The 22391-nt window shown below is 37.6% G+C and overlaps 1 protein-coding gene across 4 annotated transcripts in view; it reads right to left on the minus strand.

Moving 5' to 3' along the window:
• Positions 1 to 22391, minus strand: part of PHKB (phosphorylase kinase regulatory subunit beta) — a 194912-nt gene that overhangs the window by 1090 nt on the left and 171431 nt on the right. For all 4 annotated transcript variants that reach the window (XM_068529138.1, XM_068529139.1, XM_068529140.1 and 1 more), the window contains 4 exons: positions 13150 to 13284; positions 6713 to 6842; positions 2529 to 2636; positions 453 to 593 (listed from right to left, as the gene is read on the minus strand). In XM_068529138.1, the coding sequence (XP_068385239.1) occupies positions 453 to 593; positions 2529 to 2636; positions 6713 to 6842; positions 13150 to 13284 (514 nt within the window). The remainder of the gene's footprint in view (positions 1 to 452; positions 594 to 2528; positions 2637 to 6712; positions 6843 to 13149; positions 13285 to 22391) is intronic.

Genomic DNA, 22391 nt, shown 5'->3' on the forward strand with positions numbered 1-22391 from the left:
TCCTCTTTGCTGATAATTTTTATTTACTTAGGGAACCTTTTTACTGACAAGCATAAAATATTAAACAGAGAGCCTGGAAGGGACTATATTAGGTAGTACACAGTGCCAATGTAGCCTGTTACTCATTCCCATCCTCCCCAGAATTTAATTTTATAGCCTTCTGGAATCTATGGCTCTTTTCTGGTAAAACACATTTTAACTGCTAACTATAAAAAGGAAAATTTATCTCTTCTTAGATTTCTTTTTAGTTAGAACTTCATAGCTGAACTGACTAGTAATTAACTAAAAAGTAACATTAATTCCTTAAATAGATCAGACTTCCCTCTGCCTCTCAAGTACTCTATTTTGTACTCCGTAAATCTGTTTCATAAGTTAAATGATAAGAGATTAGGGATATTTTGAAGAACTGAGACAAAAAAGCAATTCTACAAAAAGCTATTTTGTCTACTTACTTGTTTTCCAACTTCTTTTAGTTGACTCTCATCTTTTTGAAATTCATGAAATGCTTCTTTCACCAGTTTGTCTAGATCTACTTTGTCTTGAAATTCTAGCTCAGGGTTTCTTTCCAGTACAGTGGATACAACCATTAGTAACTAGAAGAGACAGACATATTGAAAGCCAATTATATGAACCATAAAAGCGACACAGTCTGGATATGTTTTCATTCTTTACTCAGACTGATGTATGGTCCTCATATTCCACAGTGTGTTCTGTACAATGATAGGCTTTAGGATCATCCATGGATGGAATCTTCCTAATCTTGCCAATTAGTAGCATGAGTTCTGTTTGGAAACCTCACTTTTTTTTTCATTGTATGTATCCCTGTAGCTGTATGGAAATGTTTTTTAGTCACTTAAATAAAACTAATAACTTAGAAAAATGACTTTTCTAATCCTGTCAACAGTACATAGTGCCCTATTCACCCAAAGTGTCTGAACTCTTTCTGGTCTTCAGGCCTTAATCCTTGGTGGCAAGACACCAGAACAGTGTCCAGTGGAGCAGAGGCTGCCTCAGAAGAGGTGGTAGGCAACAAAGCCAGAGAAGGCAGATGAGTTCAGTGGAGATTCTGGATCTAGGCTCAGGATCAAATGACTTGGAGTCTAGCACCCCAAAATGAGTATAATTCTGTGGCATCATAGTATTTTTCAGGGGACAGTTATGTTTTAAACAATATACTTAACTCTGACTATGACATGAGTACTATTTGGTTTGTATAAGCTATCTTAGTTTAAGGCATCATCCTATTGTTTGGCTACCCTATACATTTATCTAAGTAGTAATGTTCATTTTATATGACAAACTGTAATATGCAAAGATTGTATCTGAGTATACAATGCTTGGTAAAGACTTTCTCATGATGATTATGGCTCCTAAGTTGGACATGGAATTATGGCCTCATAATCCCCAACTTGGGAATCTTTCTGCATGTATTTTATTGAAATGCTTCCCAAACAGAACCGGAAAGAACCAAAGGAAACAGAAAAATCCAGGGGTCACAATGCGGGAGACCTTGGCGCAGGGCTTTAGTCAAAAGAATTCGAAGTTTTGCTCAAGTACTAAATGTAGATTTCTTCTGCAAAGAGAATGACTTTATTTTAGAGATAACTATGGGCACAAGATACCAAAAGGTTAACAGCACAAGGAAGGCATTCACCCTTCTAAAAACCCCATCTTTAGACAGGGATTTTAGGAGGTGCCACATCCAGTTCAGCACTCACTGAGAGCTTCTGTATCAATAAGACGTATTACCCACCCTCAAGAAACACAAAGTCTGATGGAGACATTCCCAGAGAAACAGACAAAGTGAGGATGAGCTATAAATTATATCCATTCATTTGAGGGATTCTCTATGTATTTTTTTTCTTTTTTCTTATTTATTTATTTATTTATTTATTTATTTATTTATTTATTTATTTATTTATTTATTTTCTCTCTATGTATTTGATATAATGTTTTAAAATGGCAAAAAAATATGTGTACACATGCGCATGCACGTGTGTGTGTGTATGCTAGCATTTAACTTTATATGGAGCAATGATGATACACAAAATTACACGCCTTCTCTGATCACAGAGAGATGTCTAGAAAGGTGTCCCTCAAAATAATAGTGACAATCTATTGTTAGTGGATATAGAGACATTTTTGGCTTTCTTTTCTATCATTTTCTGAACTATTGAAATTTTGTACAATAGTCATGAGTTATTTCTGTAAACAGAAAAAAAAAAAAAGACAAATAGAAAAAGGTCACTTCCTCTCTTTCATGGTATCGTTGATGCACTTACTGTCGGGGTGAGTGTGTAGCTGAGAAAGTTGGGCAGTTAGCCTTTCCACCCTGATGGATTTAAGATGTTTGAATTGTTCATGTGCTTCAACTTGGGTCAAGGATGGCCATCTTCTCCAGGACTCAACTGGAGATTTGGGTTAGGTGAGGAGTGGAATTCCTGGTCTCTTGGCCAGTTTCCTTATACTAGTTTTCAGGGAACAGATAGAAAGCACTTCTTCAGCAATCTACATTTTAAAATACAAACCTCCACAACTATCTGTCTGTATTTCGGCTGGTCGATATTTCCCAACATGTCTTCAACAAGGAGAGAGAAATTCATCTCATACATGGTCATATCTGACAGGGTTGGTTGCTGAAAGAAATAACTCAATATTAATATGCTGCATTGTTATATCCTGGTTCCCACTTAATAGGAAAATTTCATTTTCTAGTCAATAATCGTTTTCAGCTTCTACAAAACCTTATAGAACATTTTCAGCTATATGACTATCGGATTTTATATATGTCAAATTACTGAAGCCAACCAGCTGACTATTGTGATAAATTAAACCTCCTGTTTTTAGTAGTTATCTTTACTATATTAATGTTTTTGGGGAAAAGGGACTATATTAGAAAACCACTTCAATACACAAACAGAACAGCCAAAAATTGAGACAACAAATAAGAGTACATATTGCTTTCAGAATTAACACAAGAAGTTATTATGCTTGCTGTCAGACTGCAGCATGTAAGTCACCTGCTATTAAATTAACATCATTTCTGTGGCAGGTCCTTTCTGAGCTGGCAGCATAAAAATGCATGCAAATAAGTGAAACAACATTATGTGCAGAAAAAAGCAAAACAAAAAAAGTGTTCTCTACTCTACTCTTTATATTTCATTTAAGACAAGAGTATTGCAAAATCTTCCATTCACATTCCACAAACCAAATGAAAGCAGAAAATAAACTCAAATCTGAACCAAATCTGGGCATGGTAGATAATCTTCAAAGGACGGAAGGAAAGGCTCTCAATGTTAGGCTCGTATGGTGGAAAGCAGATGGAGTCCCCAGAATTATTACCAGAGATGCAGAGACGATGAGTCATACTTATTTGCTTTTACCTCAGTGATGATTTACAGTGAACTTAATCACAGCCTCAGAACAATGTCTATCTACGTACTACTCAAAATGGGACCCAGCAGAAATGTCTCCTTTCAATCAAATGATAGCAGTGTTATTCTGCTTGGTATAATAATGCCTCAGTCCTATATTCAGTGTGGTCCATCTATTGTATTCTGTATTCAATACAATCCAACATAATGTTAATGTTTACAGGTAGTACCTAATTAGGGGAAAATGAAGCTGGTTGTTCAACAGGGTACGGGCATACCTTGTTTTATTGTGCTTCACTTTACTGCACTTTGCAGATTTTTTTTTTTTTTTACAAATTGAAGGTTTGTGGCAACCCTGTGTTGTTAGATGACGGTTACCAATTTTTAGCAACAAAGTACTTCTTAATTAAGGTACGTACATTGTTTTTTTAGACATAATGCTATTGCACACTTAGTAGACTACAGTATAGTGTAAACATAATTTTTATATGCACTGGAAAACCAGAAAATTTTATGTAATTTGCTTTATTGCAATTGTCTGGAACCAAACCTGCAATATTTGAGATATGCCTGTAATTATAACTGTTTAGATGTCTAGCAATGAGACTAATGGGGTTACAGAAGAAAAGGAAGAACTTGTCATGGGTTCACATCAATTTCCTTTTAATATATCTCATTTGAAAAGTCAACCTAGCTAGTGTGCAATACGATAGTTAAACCTAGAGAAGAGACATCAAGGCTGCCTTATTTTCCAATCTCTGAAAGAAGTGGCAACTGTAGCAGAGAAGTTAAGAGAAAAGGCTCAGAAGTCAAATTGCTGGGGAAGGGGGTTGCACTCTGGGTCAGCTACTTCCTAGATGTGTGACCTTGGAAAAACCACTTAGCTGTGCTTTAGTTTCCTCATCTGTCAAACAGTAACAATAAAGTACCTACCTCAAAAGACTGTTGTGAGGATTAAAGGAGCACTTAGAAAAGTGCCTGGCACATAAAAATACTTAACATGTAGTTGTTGTTAGCATGGAGAAAATACTAAATGTAAGTGGCCTAGGCAATTAGACAATTAAAAGAATATCTGGTAGGTATTAGCAGGGGTTGGGAAAGAAGCTAACAAAACATTGCCAGAGTCCACTGTACACGGACACAAGGCCTAGCAGGAGAAGCAGGACACGAACAGTAGAGGCCAGCTCCCCACCCACAGGAGACAGAGCTGCCCCATACAACGGTCACAGAGCATCTGGGAAAGGGCTGGAGCACCTATACTGGCAGCTGACAAGAACCACTGAACAGTTTTGTTAGTAGCATAAAGAATACTTTTAAAAAGTTCTTATTCATTTTTGAAAATAAATAATAGATTCACAAGTTCAAATTCTGAAAGGTTAAAAAGGGTTTTCAGTGAAAAGCTGCTCCGTCCCCCCAGACCACAGTTCCTTTTCCCAAAGGCAAAGACTAGAACGCTACCAATTTCTCGTGGGTCCTTTCAGAAATACTCTATGTACATATAAACAAAATGAGTATGGGTGTGTGTATTTAAGAATATTTTATTTTCGTAGATATAGAAATCAAACTAGTAGCTGCCAGTGGGGTGAGGGAAGAGGAGAGGGGCAAGATAGGGGTAAGGGACTACAAGGTACAAACTATGTATAAAATAAATAAGCTACAAGTATACACTATATAGCAGTGGTCCCCAACCTTTTTGGCACCAGGGACTGGTTTCATGGAAGACAATTTTTCTACGGAGAGGGGTGGGGGTGGGGGGGATGGTTTTGGAATGATTCAAGCACATTACATTTATTGTGCAGTTTATTTCTATTATTATTACATTGTAATATATAATGAAATAATTATACAACTCACCATAATGCAGAATCAGTGGGAGCCCTGAGCTCGTTTTCACTTGCCACCCCCTGTAGGGTTTTGATATGAGTCTGCAAGCAACTGATTTATTATGGTCTCTGTGCAGTCGAACCTCTCTGCTAATGATAATCTGTATTTGCAGCCACTCCCCAGTGCTAGCATCACCGCCTCAGCTCCACCTCAGATCATCAGGCATTAGATTCTCATAAGGAGCACGCAACCTAGATCCCTCGCAGGTGCAGTTCACAGCAGGGTTCACTCTCCTATGAGAATCTAGTGCCGCCGCTGATCTGACAGGAGGCGGAGCTCAGGAGGTAATGCAAGCGATGGGGAGCGGCTGTAAATACAGATGAAGCTTCACTTGCTTGCTCGCCCGCCACTCACCTCCTGCTGTGCAGCCCACTTCCTAACAGGCCATGGACCAGTACCGGTCTGAGGCCCAGGGGTTGGGGACCCCTGCTATACAGCACAGGGAATACAGCCAATATTTTATAATAACTTTAAATAGAGTATAATTTATAAAAATATTGAATCACTATGTTGTACACCTGAAACAAGTATTGTAAATCAAGTATACTTCAATAAAAAAAGAATACTTTGTATAAAGACCTTCATCAAGAATAATTTGTTTGATGTTTCAACACTATAAACAGATACAGTACTCCATTTCTTGAAGGCCTAATTATTCCCGTTTGTGCATAAGCACAATGATTTAGGTGTCAGGATTAAATAAAATAATTAAATCAAAGAGGCAGGCCAGTTTATATAACTTGGGAAACCATCTAAAGGAGGGAACACTAATTCATTCGGACCAACGGTAAGTTACATCTCAATTAAATAAGTGATTGTCTAATGACCTAAAAAGTTACTGTACTTTTCACATTCAGTGCAGTTCTTAACTAGTAATTTCCTTATCCACAGCATTACTAAGTCACCTTGTTTCTTAAGACTGATTTGGTTCTGTCTTTTGAATGTATGTTTTCCTGTTTGCGAGGTCCCCCAGCACTGGCCCATTACAGTTGGTGGTGAAGGAATACCACCACTCAGTAATGTCAATATAAGAAACCCTAAATTCACTAATAAGCAAATAAAGGAAGGACAGATTGCTTGGCAAAAGGTTTGACCATACGGTGTCTTTAAACTGAGAACTTCCTTGAAACATCTAAAATATGATAAAACAAATTTTTTTTTTTATTGAATACAACTTTCAAGCAAAATATCCATTTGTAAAGCAAGGCTTTTTTATAGAGGAACACTAAAATTGAAAAATAAAAAGAACTCAGATTGGGAAAAACTACTTCCAATCCAATTGACCAGACTTATTTTCTCCCTTCAGGTATCTGGATAACCCTACTTTAAATACTCTTAGAAAATGGAATAAGTAGAAAAGTTATTTTCGAAGCAGAGAAGGAAAGAACTCTCTGCTCCTTGAGGTCCCTTTAGAAGTCCCTTTATAAACTGACACAAACACAGTGGGGCTGTACCTGGGGCAAATGCCTTCCGGCTACAATGATTCCATTGGGTGTGCGCTCCAGGATCTGCCACACTCGGTCATAGAACTCAGGGGGAGTTCTATTCAAAGAGCCATCGATCTGACGCCTGTTCAGCCAACATCTGTAGACCAAAAGAAAATGCCTCAGTGTTGAAAAACAAGCTTGTTCTGGCAGAAAGCAGGGCTTTTATATTCCATATACTACTAAATATTTCAAAGTGAAAACAGAGCTTGCAGGAAAGGAGAAAATCCCCAAGATTTAAAGAAATTTAACAAGCAAAATGTTATTCTCTAGTGAGTTACTTACAACTCACTATGTGATTAAATGACTTTCTAACATGTAAAGCAGCTCAATGTAAAAACACAGCAGCAGTCATTTTCAAAATTAGTTCACATGGTCCTCACATACAATAAAATGTAATAAGCTCCATGAAGGCCTAGGCATTGTATTGATATATATAGTTGGATCATTCCTATACACTTCTCCAAGAAAAGTGCTTAATAAACACCTGATAAGTGGGTGAATGCTCAAAAAAGCATGATGTATCTAATGAAATTACCTTATTTTAAACCTTATGTGTCAATTTAAACCTTATATTTAGTTTTAAACCTTAATTTGAATATGGCCAAAGTACCAGTGCTGAAGAATCAGTTACCAAATTTTACATGTCATAATAATCGACACGTAAGAGCCAAAATTCTAGAGCTATTATTTTCATAGATTAAATATTAAATCTTAAAGATACAATAGTTACTTCAATCACAAACTGCTAAAGATGCAGAGTTTGCATAATCTGAAAAGAACACACAAATGACACAGTAGTATATTCTTACAAAAGCTGAAGATAGGAGCAAGTATAAACTTTTTATACTTGGTATTAAAACAGGCTGCAGAGTAAAATGTGTCATCAACCACAAGGTGGGAATGTAATGACCAACAGTATTTCTAGGTGCGAAGATAGCTATGCATGATACAGTAAACAGAAAAAGACATTTTTGTTCTGGTGAAAGAGGACCAATGAAATTACATCACTACATAAGTGAAGAGGCACTTTTTTGGACATACAGCTTCTTCTGGTAGACCCACACTTGTGTGGCTGGGTTCAGGGCTATGCTAAAGAGAAAAAGCCAAAGGAGTTCCTTCATGACGTTTTATTTTGGATAATGGGTGTGCAAACTGAATATCCTATATTCTGCGTTTGATTTTTACCCCCTATTTCCTTTGTTTGGCAACAACAAAAGAGATGTTTTCCGAGTTCTATGAAGTCATGGTTAATACTATAAAAAGGAGATGTTTGCTCAGAACAACATAAAAGGTAGAAATGTGTGAATACTCACAGAGGAGGAATTATTTTAGAAGAATTCTCTTATTTTTACTTTTTTGGCTTTTTATTTTGAAAAAAATTAGACTTATAGAAAAGTAAAAAAAAAAAAATGAAGTTCCTCTTTACTCAGCTTCCTCTACTTGTGTCATCTTACATAACCAATAGCACAACTATTCGAAACCAGAAAATAAACACTGGTACAATACTACTAATCTATGGACCTTATTCAAATTTTGCCAATTTCACCACAAATATCCTTGTTTTGGTCCTGGATCCCATCCAGGACCCCACACTGCGTTTAGTTTCCAGGTCTCCTTAGGCTCCTCTACTCTGTGACAGTTCCTCAATCTTCATCTTTCACGACTTTGACATTTTAGAAATGTCAGTTATTTTGTAGAATGTACCTCAATTTAGGTTCGTCTGACGTTTTCTCATGATTAGACTTAGGTTACGCATTTTTCACAAGAATACCCACAAATGGTTGTACCCTTCCCAGCACATATCAGGGGGTATGTGATGTTGATGTATCTTATTACTGGTGATGTTAACCTTGATCATTTGGTTAAGGTGGAGTCTGCTGGGTTTCTGCACTGTAAAGTTACAATTTTTCCTTTTACAATTAAAAAGTATCTTGAATGGAAATACTTTGAAATTATGCACATTTTCCGTTTCTCATCATACTTCTACCCGCTAAATTTAGTGGTTCTTGCCTGCAATAGTTATTACTCTTGTATTTGCCTAATGGTGATTTTTTTTTTAATGCATTTAAAAAAAATTTATTTATTTATGGCTGTGTTGGGTCTTCGTTTCTGTGCGAGGGCTTTCTCCAGTTGCGGCAAGCGGGGGCCACTCTTCATCGCGGTGCGCGGGCCTCTCACTATCGCGGCCTCTCTTGTTGCGGAGCACAGGCTCCAGATGCGCAGGCTCAGTAATTGTGGCTCATGGGCCTAGTTGCTCTGCGGCATGTGGGATCTTCCCAGACCAGGGCTCGAACCCGTGTCCCTTGCATTGGCAGGCAGATTCTCAACCACTGCGCCACCAGGGAAGCCCTGGTGATTTTTGTATTTCCATCATTCCATCTATACTTATTAATTGGAATTCCATTGTAATACAAGTCCCTTCTCTCCCATTTATCTATATATATCAGCATGGACTCATGGATATTTATTCTATCAGATGTAATCCAATAGTATCATTATTTATTTTCTTGCTCAAATTGTTCCAGCTTTGGCCATTGAGCCTTCTTCACGTTGTCTCCAGCATCCTTCTAACACACCTCTATAATTTTTTGCAGCACTTTCTTACTTTCTGGTACCACAAGATGCTCCAGGTTCGTCTTGTATTTTTCTTGACCCAGCCCTGGAATCAACCATTTCTTCAAGGAACTCTGGTTCCTTTATTAGAAAGTGGTATTTGGAAATCAATATCTGGGCACTAGGTTTGCTCATTGCTATTGGGGATTCATTGCTTCTAGGTTCTCTCAGTGGACAATTAGGAAAGATATGGATGTATGCTCGCATAAACACACCCACATTTATTTCTGTATCTATATATCTGTGTAAAAATCATGAATTCATACTGATACTCCCAATCCCAGCCCAAAACCACAGGGTATATTCTAGCCACTCCTCTTTCCTTATTTGTAACTACATTTTCCAACAGTGAAAAAAAATCTGGCTCAAATTAGCCACATTTACTTATTTATTTAATATCAGTGTGTGTATGTATACACACCATATATATAACACTACGTATGTAAGTATGTGTGCAATATATATATATATATATATATATATATATATATATATATATATATATATATATATATATATATATATAAATTCCAGAATTGCTAATTCCTACCTCTGTGAGAACAAAATTTATTATACAGAGTACAGGATTTGTGTGCAGTTCTTTTTTGTTTAGCTTTACAGTGTCTAGTCAATGTTTTCCAAAGGTACTTTGGTTAATTCTTGTCGTCCCCTCCCCCTTCAGTGTGGTAATATTATTCATTTGTAATATGGTTAGGGTCAGTTGTTACTGTTTGTATTCTATTTTGGGTACCTTCCACACGTGGATTAATTTTAATTAATTATTTACATTTGGGGAATATAAAACATTACCATAGTTTAAGAGTCAGAGCTATTCAAATGGTATACTCAAATGGAAGGTATATTCAAATGGAAGTATTGCTCAACCCTCAACCCTACTGCACTGTACCTATTTTTTTCATTCTTCCCACCCTGTTCCTCCCCACTCCCTGAAGGTAACCAATTAGTTTCTGATTTATCCTTCCTGTATTTCTTCTGTAAAAATGAGCAGATATCCCCTTCTTTCTTACATGAAGAGTAGCGTACAATATATACTCTTTTGTACTTTGCTGTTTTTTTTTTTAAATTTTTATTTTGTTTATTTTATTTCTTTATTTTGGTTGCTCCTGGTCTTAGTTGTGGCAGGCGGGTTCCTTAGTTGCAGCTCATGGGCTCCTTAGTTGCAGCTCACCAGCTCCTTAGCTGCAGCACGTATGTTCCTTAGTTGTGGCACATGTGCTACTTAGTTGCGGCTGGCAGGCTCCCTAGTTGCAGTTCGCGGGCTCCTTAGTTGTGGCATGCGAACTCCCAGCCGCAGCATGCATGCGGGATCCAGTTCCCTGACCAGGGATCGAACCCGCGTTTCCCCACACTGGAAGGCAGATTCTCAACTACTGCGCCACCAGGGAAGTCCTCTGGTTTCTCTTCAGAGTGTATAAACCTTTCGTCTTTTACTTTGCTGTTTTTATGTAACGATATAGCCTAGAAATTATTCCATGTCAGTTCATAGAGACCACACTCATTCTTTTTACACAACTTCATAGTACTCCACTGTGTGGACATACCACAGTTTATTCAAATAATCCCTCATGCATGGGGACTAAGGTCATGGGCATTCCAAAATTTGCAATTATAAACAATGATGCAATGAACAACCCTGTGCATATATATAATATCTATTCATGCTGTTGGAGGCAACCTCCAGGGTGGGTCCCTAAAAGTAAGACTGCTGGGTCAAAGGGTAAGTGCAAATGTAGACTTTTTTTAGATGTTGTCCAATTCCCATATAGAAGAGTTGTAGTCACCAGCTGTATATGGGAGTGTCTGTTTCTCCCCAGGCTCAGCAAATGTTTGCCACACTGTTTAACTTTGCTAGTCTGATAGATGAGAAATGGTATCTCAATGTGTTTTAATTTACACTTCTCTAATTATGAGTTAGTTTGAACATCTTTCCAAATATTTAAGGTCCATTTTTTAATGTTTTAAATGAACTGATCAATCATATTTTCCCCCATTTTTCTCTTAGGTTTTTGGTTCTTTGTCCCTCAATTTTTAAGATTCTTGGATATTAGCTCTTTGTAACAAATGTTTTGTTCCAGCTTCTCAGTTGTCTTTTGACATTGTCTATTTTTTCACCATGCAAAATGTTGCTTTTAATTTTTATATAATCTTTTATTGCCCCTGGGTTTGAATCATAGTTAGAAAGTCTTTCCCATACCAAGGTAACAAAGGAATTTACCCATGTCTTCTTTTTTTTTTTAATTTATTTTTTTATATTTATTCTATTTTATTTTTGGGGGCTGCGTTGGGTCTTTGTTGCTATGCACGGGCTTTCTCTAGTGGTGAGCTGGGGCTACTCTTTGTTGTGGTGTGCAGGCTTCTCATTGCAGTGGCTTCTCTTGTTGTGGAGCACAGGCTCTAGGCACGTGGGCTTCACTAGTTGCGGCACACATGCTCAGTAGTTGTGGCTTGCAGGCTCTAGAGTGCAGGCTCAGTAGTTGTGGCACACGGGCTTAGTTGCTCCGCGGCATGAGGGATCTTCCCGGACCAGGGCTCGAACCTGTGTCTCCTGCACTGGGAGACGGATTCTTAACCATTGTGCCACCAGGGAAGTCCCAACCCATGTCTTCTTTTAGCACTAGTATGGTTTCATTTTTTTTTTTAACATTTAGATCACTAACCTGTTTGGAGTTTATTCTCGAGTACAGTATAAAGTATGAATTTTATTTCATCTTTTCCAAATGGCTATCCAGTTGTCCCATCACTATTTATTTAAAGAGTCCATCCTTGACCCAATGATTTTGAGATGTCACACATGACATTATCATACATGAAATTTCCATATGTTCTTGGGGGGTCTATTTCTGGACTTTTTATTCTGTTTAACTGTTCTATTTTTCTGTTCATGTACCAGCATCACGTTATTTTAATTATAAAGGCTTTTAAATATTTTTACTGTCTCTCTTAGGGCAAGTCTTTGTTTTATGTTTTTCTGGTTATTCTTGCATGTTTGTTTTTCCACAGGAAGTTCAGTATTAACTGGTCTAACTCCATAAAACAGCTTGTTGGAATTTTATTGGAATTTCATTAAACTTGTAACAGACATCTTTAAAATGTTGAGTTTTCCTGTCTAAGAACAAGGATGCTCTTCCATTTGTTCAAATATACTTTTGCAGAAGACTTCTTTTCTAGGTATTTCTAGGCATATAACTATACCTTGGAAAGTACCAGGCACACAGATAGTGCTCAATAAATGCTTGCTTCAATAATTTTATTAAAGCACTTTCTGTAATAAAAATAACTCTTCAATTCAATGCAATCCAAAGTATTTGTTTTGCTTTTATTCTAAGGTTAGCACAAGTTAAGTCTAAGACAAGTTTCACCTGAATAAGTTTACAGTCTACTTAGAGAGACAGAGTTACAGGCAAAATATTTAAGTAACATTACCAAATCCAAACTTTTATGCCAAAATGTTGGGAGGAGATGGCAAGTACTACAAAGGATCAGAAAGGGAATTGACCAAAGTGGAATGAAGTGTTACATTCTGCACAGAATAATAAAAATTAAGAAACACATTTACAATCTATACCTGAAAAAAGTATAAAATTCAAATCAACACAAAATCATAACTGAAGACAATTTTAATTAGTATCTCTAGGTATGCTGCCCATCTACTGGTCTTTGATACTCTGCTGCATTTTATTTCTTATTAACACCTTACTAATTTCATATATATATATATATAGTTATTGTAAATCCAGAGTGTCCTGTAGGTAACAAAGGACCCTCATTACCTTCTATTCCGTTGAGGCTGCAGAATATCCAACAGAAGCTGTTTCACTTCACTAGGTGACAACTGATATAAGTCTCTGGCTGGCTTGTATCCGCCACGGATCTGTAGTTCATACTCCATAGCATGGATGATCCACCTGAAACAAAACAGGGAAAGCATGAATCAATAACTCTTGAAATAAAATCACCTTGTGCTTCTTTTGGCAATGCCCTTAACAGCACTGACCCATCCAGAGAGGAATGAAGAAAAGGCCATTTGAATTTCCTGAACTACTGATATAATTACTTCCATCAAGATTATGTGACAAAGGGGCTTCCCTGGTGGCGCAGTGGTTGGGAATCTGCCTGCCAATGCAGGGAACACGGGTTCGAGCCCTGGTCTGGGAAGATCCCACATGCCGCAGAGCAACTGGGCCCGTGAGCCACAACTACTGAGCCTGCGCGTCTGGAGCCTGTGCTCCGCAACAAGAGGGGCCGCGATGGTGAGAGGCCCGCGCACCGCGATGAAGAGTGGCCCCCACTTGCCACAGCTGGAGAGAGCCCTCGCACAGAGGCGAAGACCCAACACAGCCAAAAATAAATAAATCAAAAAAAAAAAAAAAAGATTATGTGACATGAGCAGACTCTTAAAAATGAGCCCTGCTCGTGCACATGTGGTTAGGTAGTAAAACATGAAAATAGACAGGTACTTAGGTTCTTACCAAATGAGACTGATGAGTAGTGGCTGCTAGACTACTATTTTCTTAATACGAGATATATGAAAAAAACAAATACGATAAAATTAAATCATTTTAAGAAATGGGCTGAGATATGCTATTATATAAACATTCCTTTCCCAGGAAGGACAAGTATTTTTTACCTACTTCATTTATTTTGTAGTCATTCCCTTATAACTGGAAGGGACAGAGGAGAAATACCTGCCTTTGAAATACAGGCACACAGTTAGTTATAACTTAATTATACTAGTATGTCAGAGAACATACTTTGATCAGTAGATTTCAGAAGAATCTATTCTTTAATAGATATTTAAATGCTGTTCATGTACCTATTATTAAAAAAATCTGTAATAGATATTTAAATGCTGTTCATAAAACGCATTTTTATTACAGAAAGAGCTTTAACGTGATTATTTAGGAAAGCATTTATTAAGCACTATTTGTGTGCCTGGTAGTTATATGCCTAGAAATGCCTAAAATATTTCATCATTTTATGTGTAAATAATTTTATTATTTAACTTGAGAAGCTTTTAGTAAGTATTTTTACAGTTTCATCTCATCTCATTTATTGTATTCTGAGGAAAGAACTCGGATAAACTAGTTATGCAAACCAAAGAAAACTCAGGAACTAATACTATGCCTTAGGGAACCAAAACTCTACAGACCATTAGGAAAAGCTAGGGAATTCGTTTTACACAGCAGATTCCTATGCTTTATCCTTAAATCCTTTGGTGAACACCGAATAGCAAACAGAGGCAGAGAACTGCAAAGAACGTGTCTTCATTCACCCAGGCTTTGTCTCCCAAAGGGGGTACTGTGTAGCCAGCCCACAGGTAGAAACGCCTAGTTACAGCAACAAAGATTTAAAGTGGCGAAGTTACTGTGCCCAAATATTTCAGTATCTTTCTCTTATACACTTCTTTGAAAGACTGCCTACAGGTTATTGCAGGTACAGAGATGAAAAAGTTAGGTGGAAATAATCAAAAGATTCAAGTCCTTCTTTCTGCCAAGTTTGGTTTGTAAAACAACAGTGACACATTCTCATGGAATGACTTTACTGTCTCTCAATGGAAAAAATGGTAAGAAAAATGGTAATCGCTTCCAGTTGAGCAGGAAGTAATATCAACCAAGCATATCACCCTGCCCACTGGGCCAGGCCATAAGCCACAAGGCAGTGTGTCTCCTGTGACTGCTCCAATCCCTCTGATGAGGCAACTCTCAGCTCTTTTTCCTATCCTCTTCACTATTCTTTGTTGTTGCCATTTCTGGAAGTTAGGAATTTAACTAGTCTGCCAGTCAAATGCAGACTATGTTGCATGACACTGAGATAGATTATAAAGGCATGAGAGATACACAAGGATAGAACATAATAATTTAAAAAATATATAACATTACTATTACCACTGGTAGTACATGACAAATATTTAATACTTGCTCTTTGGTAAGAACACTAAAGATGACAAGGTATCTACAAACAACAAAATACATGTTTGTGAGTTTCCTGGTATGTGCAACAACAGAATATGTAACGGAGTTAAGATGTACAATTTGCCCTTCTCTCATCAGCTGAAAAGCAAAACTGGACCAAACCTATATTATTGCCAAAGACTAGAATTTATTTACTTGTTCATCTTCATTATTATGAACTACATTTAATCAAAATGTTATACACGCATAAAAGTCACAAGGATATAGTTACTAGTGACTTTGGATGTTTTGATGATAAAGTTGCTTATGAAATTAGTTCTTTTAAAAATTTATTTTATTGGAGTATAATTGCTTTACAATGTTGTGTTCATTTCTGCTGTACAATGATATGTGAATCAGCTATATGTATACCTATATCTCCTCCCTCTCGGGCCTCCCTCCCCCACCCCATCCCACCCATCTAGGTTGTCACAGAGCACTGAGCTGAGCTCCCTGTGCTATACAGCAGGTTCCCACTAGATATCTATTTTACACACGGTAGTGTATTTATGTCAAACCTAATTAGTTGTTACAGCAACATTTCAGTTACAATAAACTGCTCCATGGACTCTCTTTAAAATATAAAAATTCTATTATTAATTTTACAGGTTGGACAAAATTGTTTTCTATTTATTATTTTATTTCTTTATTTAACATTTAAAATTTACATTTGAGGCAGCTCAGTATAATAGAAGGAACATCAAATTGAAAATCTGAAGACCAGCCTTTTGGTGTTCCCAAACAACTTAATGTCATGAAAAGAAAAATGGGATAAGGGCTGTTCTAGGTTAAAAGTGACTTAAGAGATGTAGCAACTAATGCCATGTGTGGGCCTTCTTTGGGACCTTGGTATTTTTAAAACAAAGTCATTTTGGGGACAACCAGAGAAATACGAATAAAAACAGTGTACCAGGTAATATTAAGGAATTATTGCTAATTTTGTTGGGTGTGATAATGGTACTGTGGTTATTAAGAAAATGTCCTTTTTCTTACTTTAGATATATACTTACTAAACTATTGAGGGGTAAACGTCAAAATGTCATTTGGCTGTAAACTTCCTTTATAATTTACAGCCAAAAAAAAAATAAAGCAAATATAGTAAATATAAATTACTAACAATTGCTTATACTCATTTAAATAATGGGTATATAGGAATCTACCAAACTATCCTGTTATTACACATTTAAATATTTTCATAATGAAAAGAAAAAACAATGAAGACAGACCTGAATACCAATTCTGTCACTTACCAACTGAACCCCATTTCCAAGTTATTTTTCTAATGGGAATACTGTATTACTATTACTTGTTCAGCTCATTTTATGAAATTATTTTGAGGAATAAGTAAGACAATGTTATGTTAAAACTGTTAAAATGCTTTTGAAATTATAGAGTTCAATTTTTATGTTCAATTGTTATGTTCAAATTATGTTAGCAAACTCCTTTTATTTGACTTCTCAAACTCAGGTTGGGAGAAGTGCCGCATTGATTTCACTTCAGGAGGTATCCTCTTCTAAAATAAGTAACTAAATTTTTTAAAACACTTACTTTTTAAGGTCCTCCCAAAACTTGAGTTACTAAAACTAAACATTATCTATCACATTTACCTTTTAAAACCTTCAGTACCATAAACAAAGATAGCTGGAGATCTAAATATTTCCCCTCAGGCTTCTATTTACAAAATCTCAGCGGTTCTGTGAGCAAATTGTAGAAAACATTGTACTCAGCAGCCACCAAAGAAAGAAGATGACTTTTTCTTTTTAATAAATTTATTTATTTATTTACGGCTGTGTTGGGTCTTCATTGCTGCATGCGGGCTTTCTCTAGCTGAGGCGCGCGGGGGCTACTCTTTGTTGTGGAGCATGGGCTCTAGGCACACAGGCTTCAGTAGTTGTGGCACGCAGGCTCAGTAGTTGTGGCTCGCGGGCTCTAGAGCGCAGGCTCAGCAATTGTGGCGCGTGGGCTTAGTTGCTCCGCGGCATGTGGGATCTTCCCGGACCAGGGATCGAACCTGTGTCCCCTGCACTGGCAGGCGGATTCTTAACCACAGCGCCACCAGGGAAGTCCCAGAAGGTTCATTTGAGCACAAATGAATCTAACTTATTTGCCTGATTGTTAAAAATACATTATTCATTCAAAAATATTGGCCAAGTTAATCTGTCTAGCTTGGAATTCTTCAAAAGACTAAAACAGAAACAGCCAAATAGCCTTATATATGAACAGTCAGACACTTAGAGAATGTAATTAACCAAGTGAGTCACACAGTTTAGAAAATCAAAGACATTTTAATCCATTTTTAGAACTACTAATACAAAAGAGCATGAATTCCTTTGCATGGGAAAATCTGGCTTCTTACCCTCATTCCTGCTGACAAAGTCACCAAACCTGATTTGACAATTCCAATGTAAAAGCACTTAATGAGAAATGGGGAAAGCAAGCAAGCAAGCAAGCAACTGTGGAAGGTCAAAAGAATGAAGGTTATTCTTGGTCCAGATCCTTATAAATTCAGTCTGTCTAAAGAACCAGGGACATGCTCTATTTGACAATAAGCAAATGAGAGAGAGGCAGATGCACGCTACTGACCAGATCAACCTTCAAACGTAGCATGGTCTGACTTGACGATGAATTCCTCCACACCGCTGGAAAAATGTGACGCGGCGGCTTAGTACTCCTCTACAGTCCTGGGAATAAGTTTAACCTTCTAAAAACTCTTTTAATGTGAGGTTGGTTAGCATGTTGTGTATGTGTTGGCGTTTTCCTTTCCAACCTGCCCCAATTAAGGAGTGAAATATAAAATAAGGTACATGGAAATCTGACATCACTGGTAAATCAGAAGAGCTGACATTTTCCGAAAAAAATGTTATAAAGAATAGCACTGATCCATAGCAAGAAACAATTTTTAAAATAATCATTTTGAGGTTATTTCAAGATACTAAGAAGTATTTGCCAATTTTACTGTTAAACAAGTGAACAAATAACTGTCTGTGCAAGCATTTTACTAAGCTATATGATAGGAGATGAAAAGTTGCAAGAAGGGACTGTTCTGCTTGATTCCTACTAACACAAAGAGGGTGACAATTTGATGAGGCAAAGGGAGCTTCCTGTTTGGTAACTGGAGAACAATCACTCACCCACTCTACCTCTGATCTAATCATAACAGAATAGAGGTAGAACTCCATCATCTCACTTCTTTACCTCATATCAAATGTCAAAAGCAAAGTACTATGAATGAGTATCAAACCATGCTAATGAACTCAAGAGCTGCAGTTATCTCCTTTTTCCTTTACTGCACAAGCAATGTTATAGTCTGGTACCTATGACACCAAAGGACTTCTCTTAAGCACTGGGTGTGTGATCCACAGATGCAGCTGTGGGCAATAGAAGACAAGACATGCATGGATCAGAACGGCTTACAGAGGATGTCCTGGCAGTATGAAAAGCAGGGATGAAAAAGACTTGATAACATATATCCTCAGGGGTTGTCTCCTGAATGACAGACCTAGAACAGAAAGCAGTTGATTGGAGGTCTTTACAGTAATGGGCCTGTCAGGAACTTGATCTATTTCAACATGAAAGCTGGAGCACAAATCAATAATGAGACAGCAAATCAAATCATTATCACACTAGAATACCATTCCTGTGAGCAGGTTAATTTTGTTCACTGGAGTGCCTGATAGCAGTAATGTTGAAGAAATTGCATTGGCAGGATTAACCTTGGGAAAAAGAGAAAAGAAACATGGTGGTATTGGTTTAAAGCAATTGAGGCAGTGGGTGATGTAAATAAATAAAATCTAAAAATCCAAAAACCTCAGAGAGAGAGGTTAAAACAGAGAGACACAAGCATACACAGTGCAGGAGAATTATGTGTAAGATGTACCATGACTAAGACAAATGTTCTTATTTTTTATGTCCATTCAGCCTAATGAATGTTAGCATTTCAGGAGGAATATGGTGTTAAAAGCTGGCTAAACTATCCATCTCTTTAATCATAATCAACATTTAAAAGATAGAAACAACAGTAAAAAGTCAGATATGAATGAGTTTGAAATGCTTTAATTAACCTATAAGGAAATAAAAAAAGAATGTTTTCTATAAATCCCTTCCCTTCTTTCTTTTAAAATCATGCTACAAACACAAACGGGTGACTTAGAAGAGCAAGAAGTTCAACAGTTTATAAGAAATGTGACACTCAAGGACTCTATAAATGAATAATTTGTTCATCAATTTTAAGCAAGGTTTTAAGCAAAACCTTCCAGGGACTAAGTCAAGGTAAATTTTGTAAAGAAACATATAAATAGAGTATGTGTTTGCTGCTAGCAGTAAATGCAAGGAAGCTGCTCATTTAAGGAGCTGAGGTCTGAGTAAAATTTATTTAGAATAAAGTGCAATAAAAATATATTAAAAAGATACAAAAATATCTTTTTTCTTTTCAGAAGGGCACTATCACAAGCCCCACAGACAGGATAACTGCAATTCTCTGAGGTTGTTAGATATCCCTTGAGTAGAGACAGGGCTCCAAAACCTTTCTGTTAATACGGTGGAGGAGCACCATGGGCAGGCACAGGAGAATTTTTTTCTTTTTAATTTTTATTTAATTAATTTATTTATTTGGCTTCGTTGGGTCTTTGTTGCTGCACGTGGGCTTTCTCTAGTAGCAGTGAGTGGGCGCTACTCTTCGTTGTGGTGTGCAGGCTTCTCATTGCGGTGGCTTTGCTTGTGGAGCACGGGCTCTAGGCACGCAGGCTCAGTAGTTGTGGCTCGCAGGCTCTAGAGCACAGGCTCAGTAGTTGTGGCACACAGGCTCAGTTGCTCCACAGCATGTGGGATCCTCCCGGACCAGGGCTCAAACCCGTGTCCCCTGCATTGGCAGGTGGATTCTTAACCACTGCACCACCAGGGAAGTCCCCACAGGAGAATTTTTGAGTGTCTGCCATGTGCTTCATGAGGTCCCACCAGATGATGGAGGGGGAAGACCATGTCAGATGGCAGCAGAGAATCCAAAAGGGATTTTGAGTTAAGGTTTCTTTATGAAATGCTTGGGATCATTCCACTGGGCCTTGAAGGAGAATCAACTATGGTGGAAAGGGATACCTCTAGGGTGAACATCTCTTGTGGGAGCAGAGGGTCTTTGCAAACCTAGGACTGGAAGACAAGGGTGAGTATGTGTGTGCTTGTTGGAGGGGGTGGGTGGGGCATGGGATCCTCCTCCTTGGGCTTTGTGGTCTGCAAAAAGAAATCCCCAGAGGCACTTGCTCTCCAAATGCCACAAGATAGAGGACCTCAAATTACCAAATGTCACAGCAATACTGTTTAAGTTTTATCCTTTGCAAAAGACCTTCACATTCCTTACCCAGAACCGCCACAAACCAATGAAAAAGCCAAAGCAGGGACAGCCTCCCTATTTTATATACATGAGAGCTGGAAGACGGATGGGAAGCATGAACTATGGAGTCATTCATCCTAGGTTCAAATCATGGTTCTTAGTCTTGTGACCAAGTGCAAGTTACTTAACTTCACTGAATTTTCACAGTATCTTAATATATCTCTTGCAGTGTACAAGGGGCTAACCTAGAATCAGTTCCAAATCATTTCTATTTTCTTGGTCTCATGATGAATAAAGGGGGCAAAATCTTATTTTTTTTGTTTGTTAATTTGTAACTGTTCAGCCTCCTTGGTGTGTCTTGTACTGTACAATGCTAAATAGTACTGATCCTAGACTGGAGGACTGACAAACTAAAGACAAAAACCATCAGGAGGCAATGCACATCATAGCTGCTACATGAATACTTGAAAGTAAAATGGGTCACAGGTTGAAATCATGTAGAAGGGACCATAAAGGTCATAAGGTTTTAGAAACAAACAGTAAGGCCTGTTTCCCTTAAAAGAGAGCAACAGTATACATAAGTGAAAACATGCACAAAGTATTTAAGATTGAAGAGCAAGAACTTTGGAGTCAGGCAGTCCTGGGTATAAATCCCAGTTCTTTCACTTACTGATTTAAGTTATCTAAGCTCTCTGAATCTCAGGTTGTTTACTTTAAAATGGGGGTCCTAGTGACTACCTCAAAGTTGTATGGATTAAATCAGATAATATATATTAAGTATTTTTAGCATACTGTCTAGCATATAATAGGTGTGCAATAAATAACATGTGGTTATGGTGATGGAGGAGGAAAGGAGGATGAAACCGTTCACCAGAGTAAACTTTTGAGTGCAATAACAACATGTTACTCACATATGTATCCCCTTAGAGTCTTACTGGGAATGCTGCTTAGAGAAGTACCATTATAAGGTAATTTGTACCACACTCTGATATGATTAGCCACACCATTCCATTAATAAATGGGGAAAGTGCTACATCCTTCTATTCTCTATATGTATGACTAGATTTTCACATAAACAAGGCCCTGTTTAACTTTGTCATTTCCTGAGGGACATGACTTGTACAAACCAAGTGCATTTATCAAAATTAAGAGTCCTTTCTTTCTCTGAGTAGAGAGCCATGCTTTTGTTTTTCCTAAATTCCCCATCACTAGCTCAAGGCAAACTACCTGAAACTACTTATAACCTATATATTAAACAATCTGTCAAATTTTATTGAACATCTCCTGTGGGCTAGACCACAATACAGATAGGAAGAGAAGATCTGGTTTCTATCCTTGGCAGAAGTAAACTTCTTAAATAAATTACTTCTTATTTAAAAAAAAAAAAAAAAAAAAAAATAGACTCCAGGACTTCCCTAACGGCACAGTGGTTAAGAATCCCCCTGCCGATGCAGGGGACACGGGTTCGATGCCTGGTCTGGGAAGATCCCACATGCCGCAGAGCAACTAAGCCCACGCGCCACAAATACTGAGCCTGCGCTCTAGAGCCCGCAAGCCAAACTACGGAAGCCCCTGCGCCTAGAGCCCATGCTCTGCAACAAAGAGAAGCCACTGCAATGAGAAGCCGCACACCACAACGAGGAGTAGCCCCCACTCACCACAAGTAGAGAAAGCCCACGTGCAGCAACGAAGACCCAACATAGCCAAAAATAAATTAAAAAAATATAAATAAATTAAA

Source organism: Eschrichtius robustus, chromosome 19, assembly GCF_028021215.1.
Source record: "Eschrichtius robustus isolate mEscRob2 chromosome 19, mEscRob2.pri, whole genome shotgun sequence".
NCBI lineage: Eukaryota > Metazoa > Chordata > Mammalia > Artiodactyla > Eschrichtiidae > Eschrichtius > Eschrichtius robustus.